The sequence below is a fragment of the Hippocampus bargibanti genome, linkage group LG20 (assembly GCF_051943395.1).
Source record: "Hippocampus bargibanti isolate YZ-2025 linkage group LG20, ASM5194339v1, whole genome shotgun sequence".
Taxonomy (NCBI): Eukaryota; Metazoa; Chordata; class Actinopteri; order Syngnathiformes; family Syngnathidae; genus Hippocampus; species Hippocampus bargibanti.
The window spans coordinates 10386228-10404900 of record NC_142753.1 but is presented as its reverse complement, the minus strand read 5'-3'; the positions used below and the strand labels follow the sequence as shown (position 1 = coordinate 10404900).

The 18673-nt window shown below is 40.3% G+C and overlaps 2 protein-coding genes across 2 annotated transcripts in view; both read left to right on the top strand.

Moving 5' to 3' along the window:
• pkhd1l1.1 (PKHD1 like 1, tandem duplicate 1) overlaps positions 1 to 3813 on the top strand; it is a 29347-nt gene extending 25534 nt beyond the window's left edge. Inside the window, exons 70-74 of the mRNA XM_089023825.1 lie at positions 137 to 272; positions 915 to 1256; positions 1840 to 1991; positions 2059 to 2205; positions 3039 to 3813. Coding sequence (XP_088879951.1) covers positions 137 to 272; positions 915 to 1256; positions 1840 to 1991; positions 2059 to 2205; positions 3039 to 3419 — 1158 coding nt within the window. The 3' untranslated portion in view covers positions 3420 to 3813. The remainder of the gene's footprint in view (positions 1 to 136; positions 273 to 914; positions 1257 to 1839; positions 1992 to 2058; positions 2206 to 3038) is intronic.
• Positions 3814 to 5307: 1494 nt separating this feature from the next.
• gdf6b (growth differentiation factor 6b) lies at positions 5308 to 10421 on the top strand. The gene is made up of 2 exons (XM_089023829.1): positions 5308 to 5641; positions 7784 to 10421. Exons 1-2 carry the CDS (start codon positions 5386 to 5388, stop codon positions 8650 to 8652), a joined length of 1125 nt encoding a protein of 374 aa, XP_088879955.1. The 5' UTR covers positions 5308 to 5385; the 3' UTR covers positions 8653 to 10421.
• The last annotated feature ends 8252 nt before the right edge of the window (positions 10422 to 18673 follow it).

Genomic DNA, 18673 nt, shown 5'->3' with positions numbered 1-18673 from the left:
TTTTGAGTGTAATGTATACATTATGTTCGGGTTCCCTGTTAAATTAAAAGTACCCCCATTTATTTTCCTTCAAATGTATTTGATGTTATTTACTGTACATAGACGCTTCTTGATGGCTTTGTTTGGTTCCCTACAGAGTGTGCTGGTGTCTGTCTTCTACTCCAAGCCGCAGCAGATGGACGTGTACGTCGGCAACCAGCTGGTGGCACCCACCAATGCCGAGTGGAATGACGACAACACCGACTTCACCCTCAAGGAGCCTACCTATGACGGTATTAAAGGACAACCGACACCATTTTTTTGTTTCCTAACTGGCATCAGAAAAACGTTTTATAGCATCTAAAATACCCAAAACACGCAGGCTGATATTTTTAGTCAAATGCAAAACACAAATAAAAATGACTTAAAGCGTCTCAAAACTACTTCAAAATGACCCAGGAGATGCCGAGTTTCAGAAGGTCCCGCCCCCTTGTTCATGACGTCACGCCAGGACGTCTTGCCTTGCTCTAGAATCAAAACAATAGCTTCAGATTCAGAGAAAATGCTTTCTCTTTACTCATCCAGTTATGAATATGATTCAAATAGTTCTGAAGAGGAAAGCATACATGTTTGCAATCGATTAAAGAAGTCCTTCCATATCAATTCGAGCCGTCAGGACTCCGATGTAGCTCCCCGAAAATGCACAAGATGGCGCCCAAGGTCCGTTGGAAATGGGCTGATTTGTCTGCTGGGAATTTGTGTCAACTAGTATCAAATAGTAGTGTTGGTGCAACACACAACGATTCAAATGTTTATAAATTGCGCAATATTGATGCTAATTTTTCATTAACATGTCTATGGCGTTTCCCATTATGTTTTAGCGTTAAGCTACCCACTTGTCAGTTGAATGAGTTGTCAAAAATGTTTGCCTGTAGGTCAATATGTCCCGGAGCTCAACACCTCCACACTCGGCGCCAACTTCTTTGATCAGACCTCCAAGATGTTGAAGATCCTGCTAAGAGGATCGGAGCCCGTGGAGATCCGGATGGCGCCCAAGCTTTTCATCTCCTTCAACCTGCCCACGATGACTGAGGACGAGTTCTTTAGTGACAACCTGATCCGCAACCTGGCCGCCTTTTTTAAGGTCCCGCCTAACATGATTCGGGTCACCAAGATCATCAGGGAGGATTCCAGACGGAGGAAGAGGTCGACGGGCTTGACGGTGGAGGTGGAGATCAAGAAGCCGCCCGTCCAGCAGGTCTCCAACACCACTGATGGTGAGATTCGGATCACGGATGATGAACGCCTAGCATATCTTTATCACAGTTTTGAGGTTAAGGATTTGAATCCCATTATGTAGCTATCTATCGTATCTACCGTATCGACCCTACCTACCATATCTACCTACCATATCTAGCGTATCTACCTACCGTATCTGCACCTACTGTATCTACCATATCATATCTAGCGTATCTACCTACCGTATCTGCAGCTACTGTATCTACCATATCTACCTACATATCTACATACCGTATCTACCGTATCTACCATATCTACCGTATCTACCTACCTATCTACCATATCTACCTACCTACTGTATCTACATATCGTATCTACCCTACCTACCATATCTACCTACCCTATCGACATATCGTATCTACCTACCGTATCTACATATCGTATCTACCGTATAGACCATATCAACCTACCGTCTCTACCTACCCTATCTAGCGTATCTACCTATCGTATCTACCGCATCTACCGTACCTACCATACCTACCTATCTATTTGGGGGGGTACTCTGTCATCAAATATCAGTTAGCCTTGAAGGCTGAACATTCCCATTTTTGCGCCCCAAAGATGAGGAAGATTTCAAGGTATTGCAGAACATTGCCGACAATTTGGGTCAGGCAGCCATTTCGGGCAACCTCAGCGAGTCCATCGGTTTTAACGTTTCATCAGTGGGAGTGATTGCACCCCCGCCTCCGTCTTCGGACCCTCGCTGGAATGAAGTAAGACTAAAATCATTGTCAATAATTAAAAAAAAAACAAGAAGTTATATCATACATTGGCCTACAGGAGGCCACCGTGGAAGTGACAAGAGAGGAGCCACAAGTTAGCCATGTGTCCAGCGTGGAGAAGCTCCTCGTGGTGCAGGAGCCCATCGCGGGTAACTACGTGGGGGTGTTAATGCAGCAACCAAGCGTCATGGCTGTGGACCAGCAGGTGAGCTGCAACACATTTATTTTACAACCCCTGCGTACCCCCCCCCCCTCCAAAAAAAAAGCACATTCAGTTTTTGAACAATTCTATAAAACCAATGAAGACAATCGACTCTACTAATCAGCAAGCTGAAGAAACTTGTTTCTTGAAGAAACTGGTCAAGAAGTGAAATTACTGTTGAATTTGTAGTCATTTCTTAAAATGTAAAGAAAATAGTTCAATATTTGAATTACAAAAAAAAAATGCAGTTCCACGAAATACAAGACAAGGATGTTGCTGAATACTACAGTTATATAAAATACAAATAAATTGGGCTAAAATGAAATTATGCAGGAAAATCAGATTTTTTTTTTCAGAAAAAATCTCTGAAAAAAAAAACAACACAAAAATGATAACCTCTATAAAAATGGAACTAAAATGAATAAATCTTCTAAAATGGCAGTCAAAAATCCTGAATATTACACTTTTATATAAAAATTGAAAACATTAAGTGATATTATTTAAAAAACTGGCCAGAAAAATAAAAATGTCAAAAAAAAAATTACATAAAAATTAGTCATAACACTAAAATAAATAAAATGAATGCATAAAACAATTATTATTATTTTTCTTTTTCTTCCATGTCTTCCTTTTTTTTCTTCTTTTTTCCTTCTTCTTATTATTATTATTAAACACTCAAATTAGTTTTGAAAGGCGCTTAGAAATGAAATGTAATATTATTATTATTATTATTATTATTATTAAACACTCAAATTCAAGCAGCAATTTTTTCACATACCACTAGAGGGCGTCATTGCACATCACAAATCACCTCTCCAAACAATTTTGACCACCAGGGCGACTGCGTCTCGGTGGGTGTGACCACCATGACGGTGACGGCCAGTTTGAAGGATTCCAACGGCGCCAGCGTCAACGGCTTGGAAGGCAACGCCACCATCTTGTTCCGCTCCTGCTGGGCGAACTTCAGCGACCTATCGGTGGTGAACAGCGGCGACAACCTCACCATGGTGTTCACCTTAAACGACTGGACGGCCAGTTCAAGAGCATTCAGCGTCCGGGAGATCCCCACGCCCACTCCGACACCGTTTGTCACGTTGGCTAGCGTACCCGACGACAGCGTGTTCGCCGCTGGTAGCGTCGTCTTGCCTGGAAGTTTGTGCTTGGTCAGCGTCATCTACACGTTTGTCTGCTGCACTGACAACGTGCCCATTTTTTAAGTGCGCTCTGCAGTCGCCACCTAGGACAAAAATGTGCCCTGTTAATTCATCCATTTGTTTTCTGTGACAATCCATGTTAAAGAGCTACAAGGGTTTCGGGATAGACCCTTGAGGGACACCGTAAAATGTTTGTTTCGAGTTTTGTAAAGACTTGGGTTAGAAGTCAGTTGCTTTCAAGCCTAGTTTGTGAGTTTCAAATCATGGTTTGAAGTTGGGATAGGCTTTTGGATTCACTGCCAGACGTGCAAAAAAATTAGTCCACTCCAGTGCCAGGGTTTTTGTCATTGTCAATCAAATTCCAGGACCCACACAATTTGAATAATAATCAGTTTCATTTCTAGGTTGAAGGCTATTGGTTTGTACTGAAAAATAAACATACTGTATAGCTCCAGTATTTTGTTTTTGTGACCGCAAAATGTAAATTTTTCTACTGTGAGACAAGTAAAGGCTCATCAGAATCAGAATCATCTTTATTGCCAAGTATGTAGAACACACAATCTAATCTAAAACAGAACACAATTTGGAGTGCTTAATCAGCCTACCATGCAAATTTTCCAAATTCGAGATGAAGCCAGAGTAGCCGGAGAATACTCACTGGGATAAAATGCAAACTACACACATGGATGTGGATTTGAACTCAAGACCTTTGCACTGTGAAATCAGCGTCCTAACCATTTTGCTGGTCGTAAATCAGCCTAATTCACGAGGACATTAAACCAAACAGGAAATACAGTGATACCTTGGCTTACGAACTTAATTGGTTCCCAGACAGAGTGTGGAAGGCGAATGGTGTGTATCCCAAAAATGAATTTCCTATAGGAAACCATTAAAATGAGAATAATCCGTTCCCAGTTCCCCATAAAACATAATTTCCAAAGCCCCAAAACTACACACAACCTTATTTTATGTATAATAAATGTGCTATGGTATTATAATTAAAGAAATAAACTGTACAGTATAATAAAGTCGTTTTATTTACCTTTGTGATGGTCCTTGATGGCTTGATGGAATGGAGTGTCCGCTTTCATCAGCATTAAACACTTGATGAGGAACGTAGCCTTCTTCTTTCACCATCTTGAGGAATGATCCCTTGTAGGTGCTTTCTCTGTGATAATTTTATCTAGTTCCTCATCAATTGTGTTCTGTTTAGCTGGGTTGATAGCTTTTTGCATCAAGTGTACAGATGGCTTGTGCGGGTTGTTTGTGGAGCCTGATTGATGTGATATTTTAACCTCGCAGTCTACAAGCCGTAGCACATTTAGTATAGCACATTTATCACACATAAAAATAAGGTTTATTTTGTGTAGTTTTAAGGCTTAGAAAATTAGAAAGTAGAAAATTATGTTTTATGTGGACCTGGGAACGGATTATTCTCATTTTAATGGTTTGCTATGGGAAACTAATTTTTGGGATACACACTTTTCACCTTACACACTCTGTCTGGGAACCAATTAAGTTCGTAAGCCAAGGTATCACTGTCGACTTGAAATTTTCAATCCACTGTCCATGGTCCTGATGGACGTCCACCTGTCGTTTTTTTTTTTTGCATGTGTTGTTTTGCACTTCACTAGAGGGCACAATAGCTCCATGGCAACTTATCGCTCGGAAACTGCAGCTGGGGGGGGGGCACAAAGAGCTTCAAAAGTCACCATCCGAGAACAAGAAGATACAAAAAAAAGGAAAAAAGTCGGAAAGAAACAAAGAAAGAGAGAGAGAAAAAAAAGAAAGTAAGAAAAAAGAGGTATCTTTTCAGCAGGGGGAGGAGTGACTTGTGTATAGGACTCTCACAAAGACTTTTTTACAGCCTTTATTTGGGGTGGGTGGGTTAAGGGGGGGGGGGGGGGTCTGCGTTTTAACACTTAACTTTGCCTGTCGTGACGCTCCAAGCGCACTTTGCTCGGACGCTAAATTGAGTGTGTGGCACAAAACGACCCCCCCCCCCCCGCCCTCCTCACCAGGGGCCCCCATGGACGTCTCTCTCATGGCCGCTCTGTGCGGGGCTCTGGTGTTCGCATGGCGGTTGCCCACCGCTCACCCCCTGGCGCACTCGCCATCGGCGAAGGGGAGCCGAATTTGGAGGGAGCTCCGCGTGGAGCCCCACGACTACATGATGTCCATCTACAAGACCTTCTCCACGGCGGAGAAGTTGGGACTCAACGCTAGTTTCTTTCGGTCGTCCAAGGCGGCTAACACCATCACGAGTTTTGTGGATCACGGAGAAGGTAAACACGCAGGTCAACAATTGCAACATAATTTTTTAATTCACGAAAGTCTAATTTTGGCTGGTGTGTTCAATGTGGTTGATTTTTTGTAGTTTTGATTTTGGTTATTGGTGTAAATTGCTTTTATTTGTATTGGTGTGTTTTGTGAAGTTTTTATACATGTTTTTTTTTTTTCTGGGAAGTTTTTGCAAATTTCCCCATTGTGGGACGAATAAAGGTTTTCTGGTTTATTTAAACAAACAGTTGTTTGTTTTTGTGAAATTGGTGTGTGTTTATTTTGTGGACAATTTTTTTTATTTTGTGTTTGGATTATGAGATTTTTTTTTGTTTGCAGTTTATTTTTTGGGGGGTGCTTTGTTATTGGTGTATATCGTTTTTTGTTTATATTTGTTTTTGGTGTGTTTTGTGAAGTTTTTGTGTATGTGTTTTTTATGGGATTTTTTTTATTTTGTATTTGCAGTTGTTTGTTTTTGTATAATTGGTTTCTTTTGTGAACAATTCTGTGTTTTGTATTTTCTGTTTGGATTGTGAGCTTTTTTTATTGTTTTTTGAAATTGTTGTTTGTTTTGTGGAGAATTCTGTTTTTTATTTTGCGTTTGGATTGTGAGCTTTTTTATTGTTTTTTTTTTTTTTTTGCTGTTTGTTTTTTGAAATTGTTTGTTTTGTGGAGAATTCCATGTTTTTCATTTTCTGTTTGGATTGTGAGCTTTTTTATTGTTTTTTTTTTTGCTGTTTGTTTTTTGAAATTGTTTGTTTTGTGGAGAATTCCATGTTTTTTATTTTCTGTTTGGATTGTGAGCTTTTTTATTGTTTTTTTTTTTGCTGTTTGTTTTTTGAAATTGTTTGTTTTGTGGAGAATTCCATGTTTTTTATTTTCTGTTTGGATTGTGAGCTTTTTTATTGTTTTTTTTTTTTGCTGTTTGTTTTTTGAAATTGTTGTTTGTTTTGTGGAAAATTCTGTGTTTTTTATTTTCTGTTTGGACTGTGAGCTTTTTTATTGTTTTTTTTTTTTTTTTGCTATTTGTTTTTTGAAATTGTTTGTTTTGTGGAGAATTCCGTGTTTTTTATTTTCTGTTTGGACTGTGAGCTTTTTTATTGTTTTTTTTTTTTTTTTTGCTGTTTGTTTTTTGAAATTGTTGTTTGTTTTGTGGAGAATTCCGTGTTTTTTATTTTCTGTTTGGACTGTGAGCTTTTTTATTGTTTTTTTTTTTTTTTTTGCTGTTTGTTTTTTGAAATTGTTGTTTGTTTTGTGGAAAATTCTGTGTTTTTTATTTTCTGTTTGGACTGTGAGCTTTTTTATTTTATTTATTTTTATTTTTTTTTGCTGTTTGTTTTTTGAAATTGTTGTTTGTTTTGTGGAGAATTCCGTGTTTTTTATTTAGTGTTTGGACTGGGACCTTTTTTGCAGTTGTTTGTTTTTGTGTAATTGGTGTGAATTTGTTTTGTGGACCATTCTGTGAACTTTTTTTTGCTGTTTGTATTTGTGAAATTTGTGTTTGTAGTCATCATTTATAGTATTATTTTCCAAGAACATGTATTTTTTTTTTTTTTGTTCGACATTTTTGCTTTTTTCTGTATGGTTTTATTTTTCATAGACGGTACACATTATATGTGCAATATAAGTCACTGTGCTTGTGTTTTTGTTTTATGGATTTTTTTTGTTTGCTTTGTTTGACCTTTGTGAAGTTTTTTTGTACCATTACATTTATTAGTTTTAGGTTTTAGCATGTTTTTTTTTAGTGAGTTTCTTTTTCCTTATTGACAACGTAAGTACTGTATGTGCATGGATCATCCATCATTGTCGTTGATTATCTTCACGATAGTTGTGGGTGCACTGCAGACTCTCTCCCTGCCAGCTTGGGGCTGTCATCTCGCAATATTTTTTTGTGTACGTGTGTTTATTAATTTAGTGGACAACTTTTTGTTATTTGAAAGTTGGGTATACGTATTTCATGTGATTTTTAGTTTTAATTTGTTTTGAGACATTGAGTATCTAATTGAGGAAAAAAAAATGTTTGTTTTGCTTTCTTTTGTTTTTGCAGAAATTGTTTCATTTATTTATTTATTTGTTTATTTATATGGGGGGGGGTGTACTTGTTGCGCAATAATTTACCTGGATTTGTTGTTGTTGTGTTTCCTCAGACGATCTCCTGCTTTCTCCTCTCAGAAGGCAACATTACCTCTTCGATGTGTCCACCCTGTCGGAAAAAGCAGAGGTTCTGGGAGCTGAACTGAGGCTCTACACCAAATTGTCCGGCAATGTTGGCTTTTCTGAACCCGTTGAGCTTCACCTGCTCTCGTGCCAGGACCGGCGACTCCTCGACTCCAAAACCCTGGAGCTGCAAGAATGGTCCAGACCCAGATGGGAGGTCCTGGACGTATGGGAGCCATTCAAAGAATGGAGGCGCCAAGAGGAGAGCGTCGGGAAGCATTTCTGCTTGGAGCTCATGGCCGAGTCAGATAACTCGGAAAAACAACTGGATCTGACCCGATTGGGTCTGCACCGGCATGCCAGACCCCGGCAGAAGAAGGCCATCCTGGTGGTCTTCACCAGATCCAAGCGGAGGCAGACGCTCTTTGGCGTGAAACGGGAAGGTAGAGCCAAAAACCGTGCGGCGGGGCTCAAATCCGGACGCAGCAGGCGTACGGTGGCATCCAGGAACCGTCACGGGAAACGGACTGGCAAGAGGTCCTGGACCAGGTGCAGTAAGAAACCACTGCGAGTCAACTTCCGCCAACTGGGCTGGGACGACTGGATCATCGCTCCGTTGGACTACGAGGCGTTCCACTGCGAGGGCGTGTGCGACTTCCCTCTCCGATCCCACTTGGAACCCACCAACCACGCCATCATCCAGACCCTGATGAACTCCATGAACCCGGGACACATGCCGCCCAGCTGCTGCGCTCCGGCTAAACTCAGTCCCATCAGCATCCTCTACATCGACTCAGGCAACAACGTGGTCTACAAGCAGTACGAGGACATGGTGGTCGAGGCTTGCGGTTGCAGGTAGGACTTTGGATCTTGGACTCTGGACCCTTTGGTGGCTTTCAATCCTGAAAAGTTTGAAGTGGATTTAGTGACGAGTACCGTATTTTCAGGTGTATATGGCGCACACAAAAGCTTTGATTTTCTACCGAGCTAGCTAGCTAGCAAGCTAGCTCTGGCCTTCCACATTACGAAAATGGAACGCTCTAAAATTGTCCCCGGGTAAGTGTGTGTGTTTGTGTGTGTGGGTGTGTATGCACAAATGCTTGTTCGTTTTAGTGTACCCGGCGATTGGCTGGCAACCGGTTCCGGTTGTCCCCTGCCTCCTACCTGAAGACCACTGGGATTCAGCAAACCCGCGATCATCGAGAGGATAAACAGATTAGAAAATGGACGGATGGATCAATTCTATTGTTAATTTACTTGTATGAGTACCAAAGTGGAAATATTTCAGTGTGTGTCCTCAAATGTTGGTGTTTGTTGTTTTTTTTTTTCGGATGCACTGATGATATAAAAATACTGCATGTAAATATTTCATGTGCAATTGCTATTTTTTGTGGGGGGGAGTAAGTTATTGTGAATGCAATATGGTTGTTTTTGTGGAAGTCAGACAATAGCATGTGTCTTACAAAATGATCATTTCAAGCTATGGTGCTTTTCTACCTTTTATTTTTCTATTCACTGAGTGTTCTATATTATTGATTTTTCACCTAAAATTGCTCAGCTCAATAATTATATTCAAATGTAATATGAGACATCTAGAATAAGAATTAAAGTAGAAGAAATGTACAATTTCTGGGATGAAATTTTGTCTCTCATGACAAAAAAGGGCTCCGGGATAGACCCCTGAGGGACGTCTTATAAGTTCCCAAAACTGGTTTGCATGGATGAAACGCTTCTTGTCTTTTGTCAAAAAAAAAAAAAAAAGGCTGTGAGGTCAAGAGGGGGTCAGCAGACAAGTGGGCCCAGTGCCACCTTCCCTGGGTGGCCTTAGTGTGTGTTTGTATGACTACTCTTGTGAGGACCACTAACATTTTATACCATATGTAGTGAGGACAGTTTTGACAAGTGAGGACCTTTTGGCCGGTCCTCACAAGTTTTTTCATTCTAAAGTCTTCTAGAGGGTCTATATATGCATCTGTTAAAGTTTCAGAGAGGTCCTCACAAATTCACCCGAAATGTTTTTTTAGTGTGTATTTTCATTTCACTTGGATACACACACTTTTTACTCACTGTGTGTGTGTGTGTGTGTGTGTGTGTGTGTGTGTGTGTGTGTGTGTGTGTGTGTGTGTGTGTGTGTGTGTGTGTGTGTGTGTGTGTGTGTGTGTGTGTGTGTGTGTGTGTGTGTGTTTAATGAGATATGAAAAATTTCATATCACAAAAAGTCAAACGATATTTTAACCAAATTCACCACAGGGTTGAGGACTTTGAATGTAGCCATTCAGAAACCTCACTCCTGCTGTTATTTCAGTTACAAGTCCCCTTTGTATTGCTTTGTTTATAATAAGTTGAAGTGGGAAATGGGGTGATATTTAGTGTTCAAATGTAACACTAGTTCTTCTCTAAACTTATCAGCAACGGTGGTCCTCACTCCTTATCTGGAGTTATCCGGTCCTCACAAACCGTTTGAAACAGGAGTGTGTGTGTGTGTGAGGTCATACTGGACAAACAAATTGGCGTACAGATGCAATGGCTGACCCCTCTTGACTCTACAGTGGGACAATGGTGGCGGAAGATCCCGACTTCAGATTAAAACTGGCTTCTCCATTTGGGGTTCAAAGTTTAAGTGGCCTATTGTCCTCATTTCATTTGTGTGTGTATGTGTAGGGGGGGGGGCACAAAACAACCTCTAAAAAGCTGGACTGGAATGCCCAATTACAAGGTGAGATATATAAAAAAGAAGAAAAGACAGCACAATGCGACATCTCGGCTCGAAGGCCCCCCCCAAGAAGGCGTTCCTGTTCCCGAGAAGATTTGCTGCGCAATGGGGACACGGGATGGGCGTGTTATGATCAGCACGGAAGTGGCATCAATGTCTCACACATGTGCACAAAGACGAGAGCGGAGAAGAAATCTCGATGTGGAATTAGACACCAGAGAAGAAGAGTTGACAGGAAATGTTGCAAGAGCTTGAGAAAAAGCCCCGAAATAAACACACTTGACACAAAATAAGGTACATCTGGGGACACTAAAAGACTTCACGGCATCTGCAGCACAATGAACATGGAAAATAAAGTATCATAAATCCGCAGGTGTCCATAATAAAGCGTGATGGGAGGAAATGTCACTCAGACTTAATCACACACTCCATAAAGAGTTTTGGGTGTTAAGAAAAAAGAAAAAAAAGGGATCCAGGATTGAGCCCTGTGGGACGCCGTATGAGTTTTTTAAGTGTATATGTATGTCTCGTCTGGCCAAGTTAGTTTTTTTTCTTTTTTTTGATGCGCCAACCTCTTCTTTTCATCTTTTACTGTCACATAGGGATGAGGAAGATGAGGACACATGTTTGCAATAGGAATTCGCAGCCGTCTCCCATGACTGCATTTGACGTCCATTCTTATGTGTGGTTGTCTATGTGTGTGTGTGTGTTTTAATAAGTAAAAACAGAGCGTCAGAGAATTCCGATTTAGGGTGATAACGTTGGTTTCATGTGTTGCTTTCCAATCTGTCTGCACTTGGAAACACAAACCAGATGAGAAAATACACCCCCCCCCCTTTTCACCACCCAAGCCTGCCCGATATGATTTAAAAGTGTCTGCCGAGAGCTCATTATGTCACGACGGCCGGTTATCGCATCAAAGGGGAATGACACGACATCCGACGTGAGTCCATCGCCCCTCAAGAAACAAAAGTCAGGGTTTTAAAGTCAGGCTTCAAGTCGCTATTAGGGTTTCAATTTAGGGTTATGGTATCACATTGGGGTTTTAAGGGACAACCGACGCCTCCGGATAAGTTGCGTCCGTAATTTGTAAAATCACTTCAAATGACTTCTACTGAGCTTATTTTACAAAGATTCCACCGCATATAGCTAGATTTTACATTTTAAGACTCGCGCTGAATATTCAGGAAGTCTCGTTTTCGAGTTGATGACGATGCCTAAGTGACGTCACCGAGGGAACGCCACTGACTGAGAAAGCGACACACAATGCATTTTGGGTACTTTGTTTAGTCTGAAAACTTCGTGTTGATGGCGAAATTAGAAGGAATCGTGTGTTGCACCAAGACTACTATTTGATACTAGTTGACATAAATTCCCAGCAGACAAATCAGCCCATTTCCAATGGAGCTTGGGCGCCATCTTGTGCATTTTCTGGGACGCTACATTGGAGTCCAGACGGCTCGAATTGATACGGAAGGACTTCTTTAATCGATTGCAAACATTTATGCTTTCCTCTTCAGAACTATTTGAATCATATTCTTAACTGGATGTGTAACAAGAAAGCATCTTCTCCGAATCTGAAGCCATTGTTTTGATTCTAGAGCAAGGCAAGACGTCCTGGCGTGACGTCACAAACAAAGGGGCGGGACTTTCTTAAACTTGGCATCTCCGCGGTCATTTTGAAGTAGTTTTGGCACACTTTAACTCATTTTTATTGGTGTTTTGCATTTCACTAAAAATATCAGCCTGCGTGTTTTGGGTTTTGTAGATGCAATAAAACGTTTTTATGATGTCAGTTAGGAAACAAAAAAATGGTGTCGGTTGTCCTTTAAGACCGTCTTGACTGTGACGTAATGTAGGAGGAAAAAAGGGGGGTCTTAACGTGAGAACGTGGGGGGTGTCGAGATGGGGGTGGTCAATCCAAGTAAAAAAAAGTCCTTATTGACCTTGATGCCGTTTTGCCGTTAGAGGGAAACCCAAAACGTCATGTGTAGCCCGCAAGAGGCCGGACGGGAAATGCAAGGTGACTGCAACGTGCTCACTGAGGATGTGTTGATGAGGGTGGGGGAAGTAGGCTGTAGGGGGTGAGGATAGGGGGGTTCCCGGGGGGGCTTCCAGTGGGTAACCACAAATATTATTATTTTTTTTCCATTGACAGAACAGAAAAGCTGCCCCTTTAGTCAAATAGTCATATACTTTATAAATGCACAAATTCAAAATGGGATTTAGTTAAGTTTCAAACTATGGGTAATGGACACACACAGGAATGTGTGTGTGTGTGCGTGTGCGTGTGTGTGTGTGTGTGTGTGTGTGTGTGTGTGTGTCTGTGTGTGTATGTGTGTATTTGACTCATGTGTTGGTGAGCCACCTTAAAACTGCCCATGCAAGACATGATGCGCTTAGACGACTCAACCTCACATTAATTCCCTCTAATGGACATTCGGCACTTGAAAGGCAATTGTTGACCTTTGGAAAGTTCTTGGTTTGAAGCCCTAAGCCTTGTCTTGAAACTCTAATTTCAAAAACTGAACTCATTCGCTGCAATTTCCGAATTTATTTGTGAATTTAAAAGCATGACGTGGAGCGCCATTCCCGTTTTTTTTTTGCGAGGATGCCGATAAAGTGCTGGTCAGACCTCTGGCCATGTTTTTCCCCTTCCATCAGGGGGCAACATTTGCCTTTTGTCCATGTTAGCGCTTTGTTACAGCTTCAGCTGTTGTTAAAGCGCGATATAAATCAATATGTATTGTATTGTATTTTGTACAACCACCCCCATTTCAAGCTCAGATAACTCCAGACACAAAATTTAGGAATTAACTCTTTTTTTTCTGATGAAAGAACAGCGTCTAAGGTTTCTAACGCTGTATTGAATGTTTATATAGTCCTAAAACCCAATATGCCGTGGGTCCTGCGATTCGAGTGACAATGACAAAAACCCTGGCACCGGAGTGGACAATTTTTTTGCACATCGTCTGGCAGTGAATGAGTTAACCTTAATCCAAAACCCTATGCCGACTTCAAAACATGAAACTAACAAACTAGGCTTGAAAGCAACAGACTTCTAACCAAAGTCTTTACAAAACCCGAAACAAACATTTTATGGTGTCCCTCAAGGGTCTATCCCGAAACCCTTGTAGCTCTTTCAAATGATCTTTATGCATTTTGCTGGAGCCACAATACCCGCCCCCCCCTAACCTCCATCTCCCCCACCCAAACTTGGCGGTCCCTCTTTGACCTTTAGGTGTTGATTGCGCTAAATCTTTCCCGGTCGCCAGGGTTCAGAGGTCAATGAGGCAGCGGGGTCTAATGGTGGCAAATAGCGTCAATCACCTTAAATGACAAAAGACGACACACACACACACACATTCACACACACACACACACACACACACACACACACACACACACACACACACACACACACACACACACACACACACACACACACACACACACACACACACACATACACAGTCAAGGAATGTTCGGAATCTGGTACGGGTTAATCCATTGCCGCAGAGCGTACGTACACACACACACGGTCCCAGTGGGTCATGTCCAGAACATTTCACCAAGGAGGTATCTAGGGGAGCATTCTAATCTGATGCCCAAGCCACCTCATCATTGGTGAGGGTAGATCAACCGGCGTCATACCTGTCAACCGGCCGTATTTTGTCGTATTCTAAACGATTTTTGCACATTTTTTGATGTGTACGGCATACAAGAAAGTTTGAAACGCAAAAAAATTGTTCTGTATAATTTGGAGCTATTTTCCATTCCGTTTTTGTCATTAAATATTAGCAGTAATGTTAATGATAACAAATATCACTCCTTGTAAAAAGCGAAGTCGACCACCGAGAAAACAAGTCTGCGAAAAGTCTCGAGAAAAAAAAAATCCGAGAAAATAAGTTCTGGTGGAATTGTATTTTGAAATCAGTTAAATTAAACATTTTATCATGTAATATTATTCATATTTTTTAATAAACATTATACATCATAAGAATACAAATTCTTTTTTTTGTGGGGACAAATTCAATTTGTTTGGATGTATTTATTTTGTATTTATTTATTTATTTTGTATGTATTTATTTATTTTTTTGTATGTATGTATTTATTTTTTATGTATGTATGTATTTATTTTGTATGCATGTATTTATTTATTTTGTATGTATTAATTCATTTATTTTGTATGTATGCATTTATTTTGTATGTATGTATGTATTTATTTTGTATGTATGTATTTATTTTGTATGTATTTATTCCTTTATTGTGTATGTATGTATTTATTTTGTATGTATGTATGAGTATAAAGTGTCCTTCAAAGTTTTACAAGGTGCTTAGAAATTAAGTGTATTATTAATGTATGTATGTATGTATGTATGTATGTATGTATGTATGTATGTATGTATGTATGTATCTATTCATTCATTTTTTTTCATTCGTTTATTTATTTATGTATGTATTTATTTATTTATTTATTTATTTTTTTTTGGGGGGGGGTCGTTGTGTGCCGTCACATTGTTTTGCATTACTGATGTTTTTTTTTTCTCCGTTTCACTTTATTCGGGGACTTTTTGTGTGTTTTACATTTAGTTTCTCCATTTTAGCCCTGTCAGTGATTTGGCTTAATGCATTTTGTACAATTTATTATTTTTGGGTCCATAACCATCACGCAAACATGACATAAGTAACCTTTTTTTTTTTAATAGCTTCAAATTTATATGCCAATGTTGATACAACGGTTTTAGGATTTCGACTCTAGTGGATCTAATCTTATGAGGCAAGGTGTAGACATAAAAAAAATGTATATCGAGTGATTCTATGCTGGATTAGGGCAGGAATTTATGATGGTGGTTGCTGTATGGCAGCCAAAAAAAGTGAAAGAACAACACGAAAAGGCTTCACTTTTTTGGGGGGGCTGGGTGTTAGACATTTGGCATTATTCGCTCATATTTTCCACATGTGCCTAATGCGGCGTGTGGAAAACATTTCCCGCACATGTTGTCTAGGCTTTTTCCATGCCTTTGTCCTCCTACGCTTCCTGAAGCGAGCGGGGTCGCTTTACGGCGGCCGACGTGCCAATCACTCAGCGCCGCCGTCGGCATTCACGGTCGAACCGAGCTAGGGCGACGGTGACAACGCCGCCACTCGTAAAAGTCCGTGCATGTCACCCAAGACAAAAGAGGAAAACGCAGCGGTTGTAAATTCTTTTGGACTTGTGGGGATCCGCCATTTTGTCCTCTTGAACCATAGGATTATTTCTATAGAGCTCAAGTACTCTTTTTTTTTGCATTTGTTTTGATTTATTTCTACATAAATCGCTTTTTTTTTTTTTTTCAAACGTCTGCACAATTTTTAGAGTGCAATTTTCAATAAGGTCACAAAAGGTCAAAAGTTAAGCATTGTATTATACTGCCCCCTTTTAAATGGCAAGTGTCTTTTTGTTCCACACTAACATTTATGACACTGACTGTTTGACCTTCCAAACAGATTAAATCCATTCTTTCCTTTTCAAAATTCAAACAGCGCGAGTCGTCTCGTTCATAGTAGACCGTCGTGGGAATCAAACAGGGAACCCGGGAGGAGGAGGAGGAGGAGGGGGGTACATTGTTAGATGCTCATTTCTTGGCAAAAAGGCAAATCCGGATTTCACAGTGGCATTTTTTGTGCTTTTTACCAGTAAATTGATACATTAGGGAGCCATTTTTGCGCAAGTTGCTAACGTCTGGAATGATAAATTATCTCCATGCTGCAGTTTTAGAAAGCCTTAAAAGTTCAAAAGACGTTGATTTGAAGGCCCCAAAAACAAATGGTACGTACTTGGCGTGGTTTTTCTCCACTGCAGCTGCGGGAGTGTAAGACTGCTTGATGTGACCTTAAAAAAAAAAAAAAAAAAAAAAAAAATAACGCCATTGTTCGTTTTTGTTTTTTTACAAAAATATGAACTTCTATTTTTCAAAAATCAGTGTTTGAAATAACGTCCGGGGTGTACAACTTTTATGTCGGGCGTACAACTTTTTTTCAAATCAAACATTTGTTTTATTCAATAAAGCAAACGCTACAAGCACTAAAGTGCAGGCACATTTTCTATCTATTTGCTATCTGTCTAGCTAGCTCGCTATGTAGCTGGCTATTTATCCATTTGCTATCTATTTGCTATCTGTCTAGCTAGCTAGCTATGTAGCTGGCTATTTATTAGCTATATGGCTATCTAGATAGTTAGCTAATTGTCTATCTGGTTATCTATTAGCTATCTGTTAGCTAGCTAGCGTTCTATCTATTTGAGTTACTTCCGGGTTGAGTGAACGCTGGCACAGGTGGCTGCCGCTGCTCACCCGCAGATAAACCGATTTTGTGACTGTAAAGTGTCCTTGAGAGCTTTGAAAGGCGCTTAGAAATGAAATGGATTATTATAAACCGCTACAAGCCACGTGAACTCCTCTTTGTAAGCGCCTTTCAAAACTCTCAAGTACACTTTACAGTCACGGTATCGTCCGAAGCACGAAGCAGGCTTCTGGTTGCCAAACTAACGTTCGTTTGTTTGGCAATTTGCATACTCGCCACGGCAACCAATCAGATGCCTGTTTCGTGCTTCAGACTTTTCCCGAGCGCTATATAGTCGTGCATTTGAATATCATTTTTCAAAAGTACTTTCTGGCCGGGTAGGCAACTTTTCAGAGTTTTCTGCCCTGGTGCCCGCTAACTTTTTTGTCATGAGTTTCAGACAGTGCAAAAATGATTTTCTTTTCTCACAAAAATATGAACTTTTATTTTTCAAACATTAATTTTTTTTGTACTCATTATCAAACTCAAAACTTACCTACAGTGAAGCAATACTGGCTGTGATGTGAGCCCAAGCCAGATGGAGGGAATGATGAACTGTTTCACATGAAGCAGTGAAGCGTTAGCACAAAACATGAAAGCATTCAAATGCCCACACACACACAAAATAATTAAAATATAATAAAAGATGACTCCAACAAATGAAATCTGTGTTTCATGAGAGAGTAAAGTTAATCACCTTAAAAGGTGGCAGGTGTGGGCTGAATTCCTTGAACGTCTTCTTCCACAGCGAATCAGTGACAAATTCCTTGAATGTGATTGGTCAATTCTGAAAACTGTCACATCCTGTAGATGAAAGGATGTACACATTTGGATGTGTACATCCACGTCTGGCTGCCGCTGCTCACCCGCAGAAATACATTTTTGTTCTTATCCTGTGACTGGAAAGTGTCCTTGAGAGTTTTGAAAGGCGCTTATAAATTGAATGTATTATTATTTTATATCCACTAGATAGGAATAATTACTTTTCAGGTGAGTCTAATAGGAAGCTACGTTTGCATCCAGGCCTTGCCAGGGAGTTCAAAAGTTGAACCCGGGTCAACTTATCGACTGGCGGCGTCCCTCAAAGCTCCCCCCGAAGTCCCCTAATCCTTTTGTATGTAACTGATTTCATGAACAAAGTGAAAACACCAGTTTGATCTTTTAATCCTTGCAACCAGCTACTTGAAGAGTGCGCTTTAGTCACATCGACCGAAACTCGTCCCCCCCACCACAACTCTTCTTCTACTTTGCGAGGATCATTCGCCGTAAATCTATGCTAGGTCGACATTTTGGATCTTAAAACATTTGTACTTATCAGTCAGTGCCGATGAAATCAAACAAACCGCGAGAGGAGAACTGGGAATAGATCATGCTGCATACCTCTCCGTGGAATCTGTGTGTGTGTGTGTGTTGCGGCATGTGAAAGAGATTTTCATAAGGAGATCTGGTTAATTCGCAGTGTTTATCTCCATGCACGCAAACACACACAGTTCAAGATTACATTTGACACTTTTTTAATAGGTTTCTTTTATCTTTGCCTACTTTTCCATAGCTTTTTTTCCCCTTTTCATCTGCCCCTATTATTCCATTTTCACCCAGACTGCCTTCGACTTGTGACGCACACACACAAATAGCTAGCTAGCTAGAAAAAAGAAATGCTCTCCATCTATCGATCTATCTATCGAGCTAGCTAGATAGCTATCTAGCGATCTATCTATCTATCTATCAGGCTAGCTAGATAGCTATCTATCCATCTATCGGGCTAGCTAGATAGCTATCTATCCATCTATCGGGCTAGCTAGATAGCTATGTATCTATCGAGCTAGCTAGATAGCTATGTATC